Genomic DNA, 17265 nt, shown 5'->3' on the forward strand with positions numbered 1-17265 from the left:
AAAAGATTGGGCCGAGTTTGAAAAAATGAGGCAAACCCCTACCTGGCAGGTTATTTCCAGTTTTAATGTTTTGAGTATGTTACAAACTGTTAATGCTTTTCCTTGGAATACATGTTTTGCATCATAGTTGACAAATGCTCATTTTTTGATTTCAAGGGGATACGGAAAAAGGCACAAGAAATTCAAAAGTACAATGACTCTCCGCACCTGTTGTCTAGGGGAGGCTATGAGCTGCTAGAAAAAAAATTAATGGCTGAAAAAATGAAGATACGAGAAGAACAAGCAGCATTTACCGAGGACCCTTCATTGTACCTCCCACCATCACCAATTTCTAGACACGAGAAATGGAAGAGTGCACGCACAAAACAATATGGCCAGATGACATCTCAAGCCGCCAAAGAAATTGCTGACAAAATTGTAAGCAACTCTTATCATTAATTGTTACTGACAAACAAATCAAAGTTTTCAATGACAACTTCCTTTATGCCTTGGTCTTGTTTTGTGTTATATGAACAGGACTCTTTGGAAGAGCAAAGCAGGCAGGGCAGCATTGTGCCTTCCGGACGTGACGATATTTTGAACATGGCTATTGGAAGACCGGAGCATCCTGGTCGTGTACGTGGGACTGGGACAGGGGTTACAATTACGCAGTACTTTGGTCCATCATCGCGTCGGTCTACCACTTCATCAAACATCACTGTAGAACAGTTGGCTGATATAATTGGTAACCTAAAAGAAGAATGGAAAAGACAGGCTGAACAAGAAAACATTAAAAGAGAGGAGGTGTGGATGAGGAGGGTAGAAGAGGAAAAACAGCGCACTATGGACACATTTAAAGGACAAATACAAGAAGCTATCAAGTTGGAGTTGTCACAAATTGCATCACAACATTCAGCCCCACTTCAGCCAAATGATATACAAGTATTAGCAGCAAGGGTAAGCACGAAGGGAAGCTGTGCAACAGCAGAGACAAATGCATTAGCTAAAAAACCCTCTGAGTTGAATGGTGACAATGTCGGGCTGCATGTAACCGTTGAGAACTCCAACAAATTAGTGGCAGTGGGCAAACGGTGCGACAGTTTTGGCACCATCCACAACGTGCCCTATGCTGATGATGTTGTTCGCGTGAGTGTGGTGGAAGTTATTTTCGGTGATGCGGAGGTTCCAATCCCTACATCAGAAATAAAGTTTGTCAAAGAAGCTTTAGGTAGTTTTGTTCCATGGCCAACACATTTGGTCAAACCCATCTTGCCTGAGGTACGTAATAACATTAATTCCTATAATTTAAAATGGTTACTTACGTAAGTCTTTTTTAAATGTTTTGTACTCCTGTAGGAAGCAGAGAAGGATGTGAGCTCACCATTGAAGACTGTTGAGGAGGAAAAGGCAGCTGAGGTTATTGATCCATTGGGAGAGTTGGTGAAGAACTTGTTCGACATTTACCAAAGGCCTGTTGAGGTGTCATGGGATGGTGCTAAATTTGGGATCAATAATGTCAAAGATGGCTTCTTCATCACACACGCTGATGTGAGCAAGATAATATTAGGAGACAAGTGTTTAAACATCTCCATTCTACAGCTATGGCTTATGTAAGTGTATACCCATATTACCTCAAACATTTGTACACTGTAAATTGAGTTAGCTAGTTTAAATAACCTATTAACTGTATTTTATGACACCATGAATTTTACATAGGTTTATTCATGATTGGAGTGCGAGCATTGGTTATGGATCATTGTATGGGTTCCTTGAACCTCAGTGTATCCACAATGCAAGCAGTAGACGTCAAGAGTGTGAAAATTACATTGGAAGGTGGTTGAAGGAAGCAGGAAAACAAATTTACATAGCACCTTATTTAAACCAGTAAGTTGAGCAAATAATGTTGGTCGAGTACGGTAATGTTTAACATATTGACTTAATGAAGTATCTTTACCTGTTCAGGGCCCATTGGCAGCTCGTTGTATTGTGCCCAGGCGACAATGTAGTGGTTTGGTTTTGTTCTTTGAAGAAGAAGCCGGATGCTGCCATCAAGGGTGCAGTAAACAGGTTAGTGCTGCCTCTACCGTGCCTCAATACTCCTACAGCAAACCACCAATGATCGTAATGCTTTGTTTCTATTTTGAAAATAGTGCAATGAAATCAGTCACCAAAACTGCAGAGGGAAAGCCACCTCAGCATGGGCCTTAGTGGATTGAAGCAAAGGTACATGTTTATTTAAATTCCAAATGCCATATGGATGTCATTTCTGTTTGCATTGACTGAATTCACAACGTAATGTGTGTGCGTATGTCGTGTAGAGTCATCTTCAAACAGGAAATTACGAGTGTGGATACTATGTTATGCAATGGATATGGTGCATCGTAAGTGGTGGATTGAAGGATGACTGGATTCACGTATGTTTCTGATTATTGATTTACTTGTTAATGTAATTAGACGTCATTAGTTTTTACCTGATGCTATGTGATTTACTAAATTCATATATACATGTGCAGTGGTTTTCTGATCGATCACCGCTAACAGAAGAGACCATGACCACACTCCGGCATAAATGGGCGGCCTATTTTATCCAAATGAAGAAATGCGAACCAAGAAAAAATTTGATAACTTAGGAACAGTTTTCGTTTCCGCCAGAATTTTATTTGTCTGCTGAGAACAGTACATTGTTTAGATAACTTGAGTTGTATATTGAATTTAATTTTCTCTCAGCTTGAACAATTTCCTATCCAGCCCTTCAATGTGGTCGTGTGCCTTGAACAGTACATTGTTTCAGTTAATGCTTGAGTTGTATACTGAATTTAATTTTCTCTCTGCTTTTTGTTTCACTTAACATTTGATAACTAACTTTTTTGCTTGTACTTAATTGTCTATCATAATGTCGTCGTGTCATTAACTTTTACTGCTACAATTGCTGATTTAAACCCAGCTAGGTAACTTCTGCTCAGGGTGGTGCTGACAAGGACTACAAGGAGGTACCCCCACCTCCTTTGTTTAAACCTGCAGGTGACCTGAAATTACCATCAGGGTGGTGGTCACTTTGTTGTTCCTCTAAATTACCATATTTAAGTCTATGATCTATTGGGTTTGTTTGTTCTTGTTGTTGCTACAGGGGGACACATCAACCAAGCTGTGACCTTCAACAGATCTTATTACAAGGTAATCACTTCAATGAACAAATGGTTGAGTCACTAGGGATCCTTAATTAAGCTCTGTGTCTTAATTTAATGACATTAAAATCAACAAACATTATATATCATGCATGTATCCTTCTAAGAAGCATTTTCATCTGCTTTTAGGATTTTCAAAGTGCTTATATCATCTTTTTATTCCTTAATTATGTGCTCTTATGATTAAATTTGACTAATTAAATGTATATTTCTCCCGATTATTATGATCAGGTTCAAATTATAGGACAATTGTGCACGTACTATATCCTGAACAGCCATCCACAAGGCTTGGGTTAAAAAAAAACCGTGGAACCAACACATTATTACTGCACAATTTGCTGTTAAAAAAAAAACATTCCACGACGGTTCTAAGGAAATGACCGTCGTAGAAATGTGATGTTTCTAAGACGGACATACACAGCAAACCGTAGTAGTATTAATTCCCTATTTTACGACGGTCGTCGGCAACAGAAGACCGTAGTAGTATGAATACAATTCTACGACGGTCCATGCCATACAACCGTCGTAGAACACGTTTATCTCAACGATGGTGTTGTTACGTGACCGTAGTAGTATTAACACTGTCTCTTACGACGGTCGTCCGCAACAAAACACCGTTGTAGTGATATGACCCTTCTACGACGGTTCTGGGTAGACAACCGTCATAAAACAAGATTTTTTCTACGACGGTGTTGTCCCCATGGTCGTCGTAGTCTGTTGTTACTTCTACGACGGGGCTGTTGGCAGCCGTGTTAGAATTGTGGACCATTCTACGACGGTCCTTTGGAAACAACCGTCGTAGAACAAGATTATGTCTACGACGGTGCTGTCCCCATGACCGTCGTAGTCTCTAGTAAGTTCTAAAGACGAGGCTGACCGACAGCCCGTCTTAGAATTCTGTAATATCTACGACGGTTTTCTATGACCGTCTTTGAAAGCCATTGAATTTATTATGTCGTCACAGACAACGACGGTCTTCAACTGACGTAGTATACCCATTTTAACCGACGTTGAATTCTGCTTTTGTAGTAGTGTGTGATGTCTTTAATTTCATTTTTTAGGTTTTTTTTTATCATTCTAATCACATGGGTAATGATGTTGATTTCATTTTAATTATCATGTGATTGTTACCCTATATTGTATGTAAGATTGTATTTATTAGACAATATTTCTCTTCATGTTAATTTAACTATGTGATTTTTCTCTTGACATTGTGAAACGATAGTAAAGGGAACCTATGATTGATACGGTTGAATTCAATATATATCCTTTATATATTGTGTATAAGATTGTTTGCATTAGATACTATTTGTCTTCATGAAATACTTGAGTGGTAGATGTACACCCCATCACAATTGTAGCTTATGAATGAGATCCGTTCAGATTGATAGCTATATTCAATTTATAACTATAATTATTTTACATACTCTTTTATTTACTTATTTAATGTGAAATTTGTTAGAATTTAATTATATGAATTGAATAATATAAAATATATCATTTACTAAATCATTAAATTGTATACATTAATTGTATTTTTGTATTAAATTAAATAATACATTAATGAAGGAAAAGTCCCTAGAGCAAAACGTATCTCTTTGAAATCAACCACTCCTCTCATATTACAAATGCGGGTATGAGGGCGGTTACGTGTATTGCTTATCATGCGAGTATGAGGATGTTTACTATTATACTTTTCCTACCCTACCTATTGTCATCCCTATTGATGACCCATTTATGTGTTGTTGCTCATGATGATGATTTCTTTATACTAGTAATGAACATAATTTAGATTTGTAATAAAATACTCATATAGTGTTAAATGATTTTTTTAGAATAGTTTATAATGCCATTAATATAATATTTGTCTTGGTTATTATTTTATCAAAATTTTAGAAACATTAGTAAACATGTTATTCTGAAAAAGTAAAAGTCAAACAAATATTTAAGAAATTAGATTTGATGAAAGGTATTACTATAATAAACTCTATGGTATAAAACCAATTTGTTGTTTGATTAAAATTTTAAATAAATTATTTTATAAAACATTATGAAGAATAAATTTCAAATATACACTCATATATATATATATATATATATATATGAAAAATTTATTTGAAAAAGTATTAGTATGATAAAATGTATGGTATGACACAATTTTGTTATATAATTAAGTTTTAATTTCATTTTGTACATCATTCTTGATAATTTCATTATGTGGTTATATGAATGCAGTGAGTCTATTCAGAGAGATTTTAAAAAATAATCAAATGTTTTGGTGGTAATACAACAAAAGGGGGCTTGAATTTTTAAATGATTTTCTTTTTCTTTTTTGACACATGTCCCAACATTATTGTGAAATTAATTAAAATTAATTTTATGAATTTATTAATTAAAATATATCATTAAATTTTATACATTAATTGTGTTTTGTATTAAATTAAATAATACATTAATGGTGGAAAAGTCCTTAGAGCAAAATGTATCTGATTGAAATAAACCATTATAGTCATATAAATTTATGTTGAAGGTTACAAGTGTCTGTGGGTGGAGAATCACGCTTTCTAACTTTTTGCTAAAGGTTCTATCTCAACACTTAAGCAAGGTAGGACGGTCAAGAGGTGAATCTAGATAAAATTTTGAAATTATGTTTTCCTTGATTCAAATTCTCAGATTTTCTTTTTTTGCTTGTTGACCATATCTCTATCTGTCCAAGTAATCTATTTTTGATTTTGTAATTCTTGGTTGGATTTGATAAAGGGTTTTCAATAGCATCAATCTGAAAATGAGTGAGAATGAGAATACCCAAAACTTGGACATTGGAGGTGAGTTAGTCCTTAGCCTCTAATATATAATTATGATGTTTTACTAGCATATTTTAAATATGGTTCTTAGATATAATATGTTGATTTACTTAATTATTTTATGTCATATTTCCTCTCTTGATATGATTCTTATGCATAATGGAAATCAAGAATATGTATATGTTCAAGAAAAAGTGTTCCATATATTTTTTGGCAAGAGGATGTGAAGGAAGAGTAGAAAAATTAAATTTACGATACAAAGAATAGCATAAATTTTGAAATTACATGATTAAAGATGTTGGAATGTCCAGGGAACACTCAATAAAGTGAAAAAAATATTCAACCATTCATTTTAAAATGAGTAAATCTACCTGTTACAATAATGCTATGCACAATGGGATACTAGTTGGGCTAAAGGGAAAAACAAAGGTAGGAAATGTTTTGCTTACTCATTTCTTTGTGAAAATATGAAACACGGTAGCATGAAAAGTTCATGTAAAAATGTTTTGACAGTAGAATTCAAATAAAAAAAAAATATTTGTTGATTTGAATTCTACTGTCATTGGAGCAAGTGAGGCAATTCACAAGAGAATCCTTAATCTAGGTGAATGCTCAAACACTAACATGGATATTGATTCGTATAGAGAAACAATCTTTGGTAGGTAATTAATTGATTTTGATGGACAAACAATGCCCCCTAATGATACCTCTAAAAGGTATTGTGGGTTCCATAGAAATCTAGCTGAATTCACTATAAAAGAACTAGGGAATCCCTACATGTTATCGAAATCTTAATCCAAACATTCTCACATATTCCACAGAGCTATTCATGATACTGTTTTTCTTTGTTGCTGTCAAGTGTCACCTTTTCTTTCAAGGTACCTTTTTTGTGCGACTCCTATTACGATTCATACTTTCTCTCTCTTCATCTTACATGTCTTATGACTAAAGATGGATAAACCTCCTACAAAGTATACAACCAGAATTTTCCATATATTTTTTTAATGTCTTTCCATTTCTACGAAATGTTACAAAGAATTTTGGCCATTCTTGCTTTGCACAAAGTATGCTCTCTTTTAGAAGAAGTTGGGTTGGAGATTAGATTTGGTCTTGGTTATCATCTATAACTTAACTGGTCATGGTTTTAATCTTGCTTCTCCTATGGATCTTATCCTGGTTGTTGGCAAATTAGTTGTTCGCCCGCAAGCTAAAGATGTTGTTCTTGCTAGTTTTATCTCTATGGTTTGGGCGATCTTAAGTTGCCAAAATCAAGCCTGCTTTCATAATCTTTTTGTCTCATAGCAGCAAGCAATGATCCTTATGTTTGCTCATATTTTGCTTGTGGGCCGGTTATCTTACTTCAAGCTGTATGAGATCCTCTTTGAGTGAGTTTCAGGTCATCAAAGCTTTTAACATCAATATTCATGCACCCAAGGCTGGTAAAATCATTTCATGGTTCCCTTCGCTATGGTAGGTTATTTCATGATTACTCTGGTGCTTTCTTAGGAGGATATGTTTTATATGTGGGTATCTTTCTTTCTTTACAACTGAACTAGAGGGAGTTGTTTTGGCTATTTCTATAGCTCATTCCAAAGGTTAGGGCAAGCTTTGGCTGCAGGTGGATTCCCTTTTAGTCCTCAAGGCTTTTAGTGTTATCAATGTGGCTCCTTAGGATTTAAGAAATGTCTGGATGAATACTTTATTCTATTGTGGCCCAAATGGAGTTTCGTGTCTCCCATATTTTCTGAGATAGTAATGTATGCGCTGATCATTTGGCTAATTATGGTGTAGAATTACTCTATTATGTTGGAAGATAAACTTTGAATTTGGATGAGGTGTACAAGGGGAGATACTTGGTATTGCAAGGACAAAAAAATAAAGGTAACCTTTGTTATTTGGATGGACAAGCCTTGAAGAGAAACCATGATTGCAAAGTGAAGAAGAAAATGAAGTTTTCTAATATTGTAGAAGTGTTGGGAGATACTTCCGTTGGAGGAGGAGTTTGTTCACTTTCAAATTGATCGAAGGATATTTCTCTTTTGGCTTGAGGGGGAGAATTGTAGTGTTTCAAGCGAAAAAGATAAGGTGCATTTAATACATAGTGGGAATTGAATTTTTATCACAAAGGTTTAGCTGGTTTAAATACAAAGTGAAAGATTGCATTTTACTAGATGAAACGTATTTGATTGGATGAATTGGAAGTTGTTTTTCTTTCAACTTCCTAGAGAACTTAATTATTTATTATAGTCAGTGTCAATCTTCACTATAAATAGAGAAGAGAATTAATGGAGAAGATACGCATGAAGAGAGTGTGTGTGAAAAGAGAGATTGTGAAACAAAGTCACTTTGTTGAGAGAAAAGTGTCTTTGTGTGAGAGTGTTATCATTTCTCGTAACCGTTGAGTGTGGTACTCAAGTTTGTAAAGTGATACACTATTTGGGGTGGATTACAATCTTCTAATCAATTATGTGATAGGAAAATATTGTTGAGACAGTTCCGTGGACATAGGTAAGAGGTGTCGAACCACGTTAAATTATTGTGTTTGTTATTATTTTTCTTCCGATGTAATCTTTGTTGTGTTCTCATGATCCTTTGTAGGTGTGAGTAATTTGAGGGAGCGTTGATTATAGAACAAATGTATACCTTCCTTTATACATGTTATTTCCCAAATTGTTAATTAAGATAACATCCACATTCCTTTTATATTGGTCTTGCTAAATATTGCTCCTTATTCTCGATAAATTATGATCCTTACAAATTCAATGAATATGGGACCATAATTGATTACTATCTTATAAAGTTTTTATAATATTGAATGTATTACACTTTTAGAATGAGTTAATTTGCTCAGTGAAAATTATTTGGATGTGTTGAATTTGAAGATTTGGAGAAAGATGAGGTTTCAAAAAACAAGGCAAAACAAACAGACATAAACGAGGTTCAAGAAGCATTAAAAACAAGGTATAATTTTTTTTAATAATCCTCCTATTTATTTACTAAGTACTACTAATAAATTTAGTCATTTTTATACTTTTTAGTGTATATTTAATTTCTGATCAACTATATATCTTTAACTTTTGCATTAATAGTTCTAAGAAGACTACTTCGGTAAAAAAGAAAGAGACAGTAGCGGGAGAGAGTTCAACATCTACAACGAAGAAAAGAAAAACTTTACTAATTAGAGCTTCTAATGACATTGATGTATGATAAGCTAATTTTTTATTCTTATTTAGTGTATATTTACTTTTTTATAACCTGAACTTATAGTTTACTTCTGAGTTTTAGATACCATGTAATAAATTGTTAATATATCTTGTTTGTAACTAGTGGTCTTGTTTGCTTGTATCCAGGTCATTATGGAGCTGCGTAAGAAACGGCATACGACAAATAAAAGCTCTGGAACAAATTAATATTGACCAATGACGAGACAATCTTAAATTATATATTGGGATGCCTTTAATTGTTGTTTAATTATTATGCCATTTTGATTTTGTTGTTGCCTCAAATTTCTTGTTAAACTTTTCCATATTTTTCAATTCCTCTATTTACAACTAGAATGAGAATCAAACATGTCATAAATGCTTGAACTTTAGATGATAATTTGCAACTACACATTTAGTTGGAATTGGTAAGAATTTTTTATTTCAATATTCAATATTCAATTTTTCTATTTCTTTTATCACTAATTGTGAAAGTTTGTTTATAAAATGTGAGATCAACACTTGTAATCATTCTCGCATCATTTTACCAACAATTACATAATGGAGAAAAATTTTCTCTGTTAATTTTTACGATTATTGGTATTAATATGGTATTAGTAGTATCATTCACCATATTGACTTGATCTGTTTGTGTCAATTCACTCTCAATCTGCTTCTTCTCTTCAAAGGAAGACTTGAAAGTCATTTTTTCTATATCCTTTCTGTAAACATGGCTTGGTTCTTGCTTCTTAGTCATTGATTAGTGTGAACTACAAGTCTTAACCTGGGATTACATAAATTGGAGTTTTTCCATCCTTCATACATTGTGCTCATTATATAGATCCTTATCTATTCCCAGAACAATGAGGAGCAAGCCAACCATTTTCGTTCAAGTCTTCCATTTTCAATGAAGATGCTCATACGAAATTCTAAGATGGTGTTACACCTTTGAGTTGCTCGCTTGGAAGGACTGTGCATTTACACCTTTAAGCCACTTGTTCGAATTAAAGATGGTCTTACAAAACTTATATCAAACATTGGGAGACTCAATTTTGTAGCTTTACCTTATCGTTGAAAAAGGAAGGAAAGTTAGAGAAGGCAACACAATCCTTGGAAGACTCATCCAAAAAGTGTGTTGAGAATTAAGATTGCATGCGTAAAATTGACAATTTCAACTAAAAATTATGAGTTACAAGCTTACCAGAAGCGCCAATCAGTGGACTTTGTTGCTGGCGATTTTGTCTGAGCTATCATGAGTAAAGATCGTTTACCCACTCATTAATACAACTAGCTTATTGCTAGCAAAATCGAGTCATATTCATAGTCCTGATGCTTTCAATGTTAATTTCCTTATTGTGGTAATGCTTCTTCTGATGATGAGATGGCTTTTGATCTGAGGATGAATCTTCTCCACCCCAAAAAGGATCCTGCAGTGCAAGATTGAGCAAAGTTGACCAAAAAAAGTCATCCGTGTCCATTTTTTAACAAAGGAGTACACCTTTTCCAATGGAAACGACCTTCTAAGGAGACTGCATTCCCTACTAGCAATGTGTTGATTGATATTTTAGCCAAATTCTATTGTTAAAGGGTAAAATTTGCAATTTTATCTTTATTGTTTTTTAGTCAAATTCTATCGTTTAAGAGACCTTGAAAATACCCTTTGCACATTGTTCCATTAAAGCCCCCTACTTATTATATTTTGTGATCTGAAAAACAAGACCATACCTTCTCCTACTCTTGTGACTATTGGCCATAGTAATTTAAAAACAATAAATCGGGACTGACGACAATGCCACCTTGAGCACCGTCATGTACAAGGTATGAAATAGGTTGATATCTTCTAACTGAATTGGTGACAGGGGTATTAGCAAGGTACAAAATATTTTCCATCATCTTTCTCCTCTAAACCCTAACCTGATTTTTTTTATTTCAATTCACTTGTAAAGGAACACAAACACGAGTTACTGTGTTGATTTGATTAAAAGAAAATACTGAAATGGGAACTAATCTTATGCTATCAACTTACCATAAGCATTTAAACTACTTAATTAAATTAAGATCAAGCTAATGATTTTTTTTTTTGTTTCAAGCTTTCATTGTTGACAACTAACATTGTTAATTGATGACCGTGATGCATGTATGTGCCAGATCATTGACAATGTTTCATAATGCAGAATAATTTATTCTTTTGCAGCATTGTGATTTTTCAATCACACTTGGATTTGGATAGGTTTCGATTAAGGCAAAAATTATGATATTTGCTTGATCAACTAAAATGTTCTTTGTACATATTTTTCTGTGTATATAATATTAATTTATGTATATCTAATTTTTAATATTTCTATTATTTATTGTTATTGTATTTTTCTAATTATCATGTGATGTCTTGGGTTTTATTTGTTAGGTTTTTTTATCATTCTAATCACATTGGTGATGATGTTAATTTAACTGTGATTCTATTTTTCTGACCTTGCTATGAAATGATATTAAAGATGTACTTGTGATTGATACAATCCAATTCAATATATACCCTATATTATGTATAATATTGTTTGTATGAGACAATATTTGTTTTCATGAAATACTTGAGTGGTGGATGTACACCCATCACAATTGAAGATTATGAATGAGAACCATTTATATCAATAGCTATATTCAATCTCTAATTATAACTATTTTACATACTTTTTTATTTACTTATTTTACATAAAAAAGTGATTAATGTGAAATTAATAAGAATTTAATTATATGAATTTAATAATACAAAATATATAATTTAATAAATCATTAAAAGAAAACTACATTTGAAAAACTAATTACAATAATTAATACTATGAATATAATATATTTAATACCATTAGAGCTAATTTAATCTCTTTTTTTTTTCCTTTTTTCTACATCATACTTGATAACTCCTTTTAGTGCTTATATGTGCATAGCAAATCTATTGTGAGAGATTTTCAAAATTAATCAAATGTTTTTGTAGTGACACTACAAAAAAGTGGTCCTTTACTTGCAATCACAACCATCTGCCTTAAAAAATCTTAATATGAAATATATATTTCAGTAGTTCTATATTGTTTGAACATTTTAAATGTTTTTCTTTTTCTTTTTTGACACTTGTCCCAGCATGTCACTTATGATTCTTATTGTGGTGGCATGTTTTTTGTTTATCGTGTCACCTTCATAAATATTAAATATAAAGTATTTGAACAACAAATAAAAATAAAACCCAAAATAAATCCTTGAAAACCGATGTTAATGTATGATAAGTTAACATCAGTTTCTTCTAGAAAACTGATGTAACATTAACATCATTTTGTTAACATCGGTTTTTTTTATTTATTGAAAACCGATGTTGGACTTACATTTTCAAATATATCAGACACGAGCCCTATTTGCTCGCGCTTTCTTCTTCTCCATCTGAGCTCTCTTCTTCTCTATCTAACCTTATTCTTCTCCACCTAGGTACATTTCATGACTCTTTCTACTCTGTAGCATGTTCTATTGAATACCTAGGTCTGTTTGGGGAACTTGTGCTCACTGCAAGGACCTTTGTTTGTTTCTACTGCAAGGATTTGGTTTGTGGAACTGGTGTTCACTTTGCAGTTTGTTTGGGGTGTTCACTCGTGCTCATAGGGTCTCATTTTGATTGAGGTAAGTCGTGCTCACTTTGTAGACCTTTGAATGCTTAATGTCTATTGTAATGTGTATAGCACCATGGCGGCCACTTCTCACTTTGAGTGCGATGTTCCAATACTTGTGACCACTGCAGTTTTGGCAGAGTTTCCAAAAGTAGAATAATGGGTAGCATAGTGTAGTGTAGTGTTGTTCATTTTGATTGAGGTAGTGCAGTGTTTCAATAGTTGTGATCACTGTACTTGGTCTCATTTTGATTGAGGTAGCATAGTGTTTTTCATTGGGGCAGGGCATGAGGAGATTGAATAATGGGTACGTAGTGTTATCACAAAACCCCTAAATACTTCCCTAGATCAGAAGTGAGCACAAAACCTGATAAATGACTAAGATGTCTTGCTACATGATGGTTGAAGTTATGCATTGTATCTTCTTGAGCCAAAACAATGTTGTGAGTGCATGATTTGTCTCCCAGTGACAAAACTACACTTGCAGTGATCAACCAAGCTTCCTATGTGCACTAGCAAATTAAAAAGGCTATGTGGGTTGGCTGACTGATTAATTATAAGCAACAACTTGTATTGAACTTAATTATATATATGTTTTGGTAACATACTGTCTTGTTTCATACTAGTGAGTTTTTTTCTTAATTTGTCGCATTTGAAACATAAATACTTTGATGATAAGAGAACAAAAGTTCACTGCTTAATTGACCTCATGTAAATTTAATTTAACAAATCCATATGATCAGTCCCTCCAACTCATTTGTCCATTAGTACTCATTCGATCATTTGAGACTAAATATGTTGATTGTTGAAGAGTGAATGTACTACTTACTTCTGAATATATGATTTTTCAAACTTCCTTTCTGAATAACTCACAAAGTAGAAGCTTGTTTTTACAATCGGTGCAGTAACCAATAAGTTTGACCATATTTTCGTGGTGAAGCTAACCAATCTGTTGGATAAACAGGGAGTTGTAGGACCAACAAAACTTGCAGATAGGCCGGATCATGAGGTCGATGATCCCCTATATTTGATGACATTAACCATCCCACAACGTTTTCTGAAGCCATTACAGGTTATGTGGGATGCTACCGTGTTTGGGGTGTTTAATGAACACTTCCCCTTGTACATAAAGAATGAAGATCTGTCTGAAATAGCACACAATGGTTAATGTCTCATCATATCTATTATACAGTTGTAGATTCTATAAGTCAATTTAGATTATTGTTAATTACCTAAATTATTGTTTTAAATTCATACATAATTTACTTTGTGTTAACAACAATAGGCATATGACTGAGACAAGTATGACAGAGATATAGGCAATCGTAATTTGAATCAAAAAGTTACATGAAGAACTGGATGTCTACCTAAGAGCCTACCTGAATGGGTAAGTTAAACTGAACAAACGAATTTAAATAATGTATAATACTATAATAACCTATATTGGTATCCACTGCAGTGCACATTGGCAAATGGTCATCATTTTGCCTAAGGAAAATCTTTTCGTCTGGTTTTCTTTATTGCATAATAGGTCAGACAACTACCTGAAAGGAATAATTAACTGGTCAGTGTTATTTTTCAATACATTTGCATTAGCATTAGTCAGGAACATCAATATTTTAATTGTACAATAAGAATCCTTGATTGTATTCAACAGTGCTTTGAAAGGACTTGACGATACTCCACAACCTAAATCCAAGGCTGGTGCTAGGTGGATTGTTGTTAAAGTAAACAATGCTTCTACTTATATTTTATGTATGTGTAGACTAATTTGTAGTTAACGTTGAATATCTAAATTTCATTATGTATTTAGTGTAATAGACAAAAAGGAAGCACTGAGTGTGGATATTACGTGATGCACTGGATGTCAATTATAATCGTAGGAAGTTTCAAGAATAATTGGGAAATAGTAATTATTTATTTCAAACAAATTTGATTTTGTTATGATTGGTATTATATTATTAACTTATGTTTTATCTGAAAGTTAGAAATGAAACTTAGGATGTTAGGCAAATTTATAATTTTAGTTTACTTAGTTTACTAGCTTGCTTTAAATTTTTTACAATCCATGTCTCCTTTTAACATTGAACATTTTTTATTCATAGTTATTAATAAATTTGTCATGGAGTTTTTCTACTAAAAACTGTTTCAAAATATAATTCAAATTATATATGTTATGCTGTGTGGTATGACTTAAAATTTGCAGGTTAATTTTTGGGATTATTGAAAAAATAGACAGTATATTAAAAAGAATTCTTAATAACAACATCGGTTTTTTAAAAACCCGGTGTTAAAACGTTAACTGATGTTAAATAACCGATGTTAACAATTATACTTTCAACGTTGGTACTTTCAACATCGGTTAGTAACCGATGTTAAAAGCTTACTTTCTAGTAGTGATTACTGAAAGTTAGCTTACATTGTTTACTGTACATTTTTACAAAACAACTTACACACAATCTAAATCAACATCTTGAGGAATATGAAGACTTTGGGAGGAGTGGATGACATCTACTATGCCGACCTCATCAACAAAGTTCTTTTGGAATACTAAGTCTTCCATGTCTTCAAAGGAATGGATGATGACTCCTAGCAGTCCATTATCAACAAGGGCAGCTTCATCACTAGATAACAACACTTCAGTGTTGTAAACCTGAAGGTAATGAAGGTTGACATCAAGAGGAACATACTTATTCCTCTAGTGAACTAGGATGACATTCAGCAAAAGAGGCAGAAGAAACTGGCCAAGGCTATTGCTAATAAAGACAAGGCTTTGGAAACTTTTGGCCTTGCTATAAAGGTTAAAAGGATCCTTAGGGAGCAAAAGGGAAAGGTCCAAACCAAAAAGCCTACCCATCAACAAAAGGAGGAGGAAAAAATTGTTATAGAGGAGCAACAAATGAAGAAGAAACATGAAGTGCCCAGACCCTCTCTTCTAGTGTAGACTCAGAATTCTGCTAAGGTTTGGGTCACAAAGATTTTGAATGAACATTAAGGATTTCAATCTCTCTACATTCTACAGCCACTTGAATACAAATGCATGAGATTAGGGAGACACAACATGGATAGATGGAGCCTACACAAGCTTTCACAAGAACCAAGATTTACTCTTTCAAGTTTTTCTGTATTTGATAAGTCTAGGATCTCAAATTAAGTCTTGGAAGCAATAAAGATCAATTGCCATTCAACATGGAAGGTTTTGTAACAGAAAAAATACATCAGAATACTAAAAAATCATTAAATTCTTACTCGTTACTTTTTTTGAAAAGAGAAACCTAAGCATACAAAAAGCACATCATCCTAGCCACTAGGTGTGGCTTTTGTGAATGAGCTACCGGTTACCACTTAGAACTCTCTGTCGTACTTTAGACACCAAAATAAAAATGTATTATGTATAGCCCCTTTATATTAAACAAAAATACCACACCACGACTAAGGTTAGTGTTTGGTCTTAGTTGAAAATTGTAAAGAAACACACTATTAAATTGTCAAGGGTGGGAAACATTCATATTAAACAAAAATAATCAATCCACAATAAGTCTATAACCAAATTTGTATTCCTATAAAGAGGAAAAAATTAGAAGAAGAAATAGACAAGTGTTCTGCTTTTTTATTCTTTAATTTGAACATAAAAAGAAAAGCAAATGTGTGCATATTTGACTTGGTTGCATCTTGATTGAAGTGGTATATTTTTTAATCTTTAATTAAGACCAAGAAAGGTTGTTATCTCTTTATATTGTAGTGCTACTCTAGAGTTGCTAGCTTTGGAAAGTCTGACAAAGAAATTAAGAAGTAAAAGACATGCAGAAGTTTGCTACACATAGTCCCAATCAGCATAAGCATGCATCGATGATACTATATTATATAAAAAAAGAAAGATATGCTAAACCAACCTGGATGTAATCAAGTACATCAACTGTTGCAACCCGTGATCCTCCTTCTTGTTGAAATGATTATCCACTAATAAAGTTTTTCCTGAAATAAGAACACCTCAAAACATCCGTGTTAAACTCAATGTTGTTAATTTGATGCAGCAATCAAAATAGTTGACAGTGGTCTTCCCGTAATATTAGCTCAAAGATTTCGATTCACAGCCCTAAATTTAAAAATTTAGAAGCAAGGGCTTACAACATTGATCATTTGGTATGAATGGATTTTAAGGAATAACTTCACTCATGACTAAGGCCTATCAAAAAAGTTCAGCACAAGTTCAAAATTAACAGCACAAAAGTAGAATTGTAGTTACGATATACCCCTTAAAGTATTATCTACTCCTTTCTCCTATTTGAAGCAATATTTTCATTGAAACTAATGGCTCCTTGACAAATCTTTTATTAATCATGCATGGAACCTAAATTATAAGGGTTGGACATGAATCATCTCTAGACCCTAGGCGGCAACAAGGAGAGAGAAAGACACGTGACCTACACTCCATGCCTTTCTCTTTCCTTGT

General features: G+C 33.4%; 1 protein-coding gene across 1 annotated transcript; it reads left to right on the top strand.

Annotated features, from left to right (window-relative positions):
* Nucleotides 1–160: 160 nt before the first annotated feature.
* On the top strand, nt 161–2187 carry LOC114371493. Its single transcript, XM_028328912.1, has 6 exons — nt 161–417; nt 517–1257; nt 1336–1589; nt 1696–1863; nt 1942–2046; nt 2130–2187. The coding sequence occupies exons 1-6, from the start codon at nt 250–252 to the stop codon at nt 2185–2187; spliced, it is 1494 nt and encodes a 497-aa protein (XP_028184713.1). The 5' UTR covers nt 161–249.
* Nucleotides 2188–17265: the final 15078 nt, after the last annotated feature.

Source organism: Glycine soja, chromosome 10 (genome assembly GCF_004193775.1).
Source record: "Glycine soja cultivar W05 chromosome 10, ASM419377v2, whole genome shotgun sequence".
NCBI classification, from domain to species: Eukaryota; Viridiplantae; Streptophyta; class Magnoliopsida; order Fabales; family Fabaceae; genus Glycine; species Glycine soja.

Excerpts from the sequence above, each read along its gene's own strand:
- LOC114371493 (XM_028328912.1), top strand. The coding sequence starts at position 250 with ATGGCTGAAAAAATGAAGATACGAGAAGAACAAGCAGCATTTACCGAG. Across the intron at positions 418-516 it reads AAGAAATTGCTGACAAAATT|GACTCTTTGGAAGAGCAAAG; the intron begins GTAAGCAACTCT and ends TTATATGAACAG. Across the intron at positions 1,590-1,695 it reads ATTCTACAGCTATGGCTTAT|GTTTATTCATGATTGGAGTG; the intron begins GTAAGTGTATAC and ends AATTTTACATAG.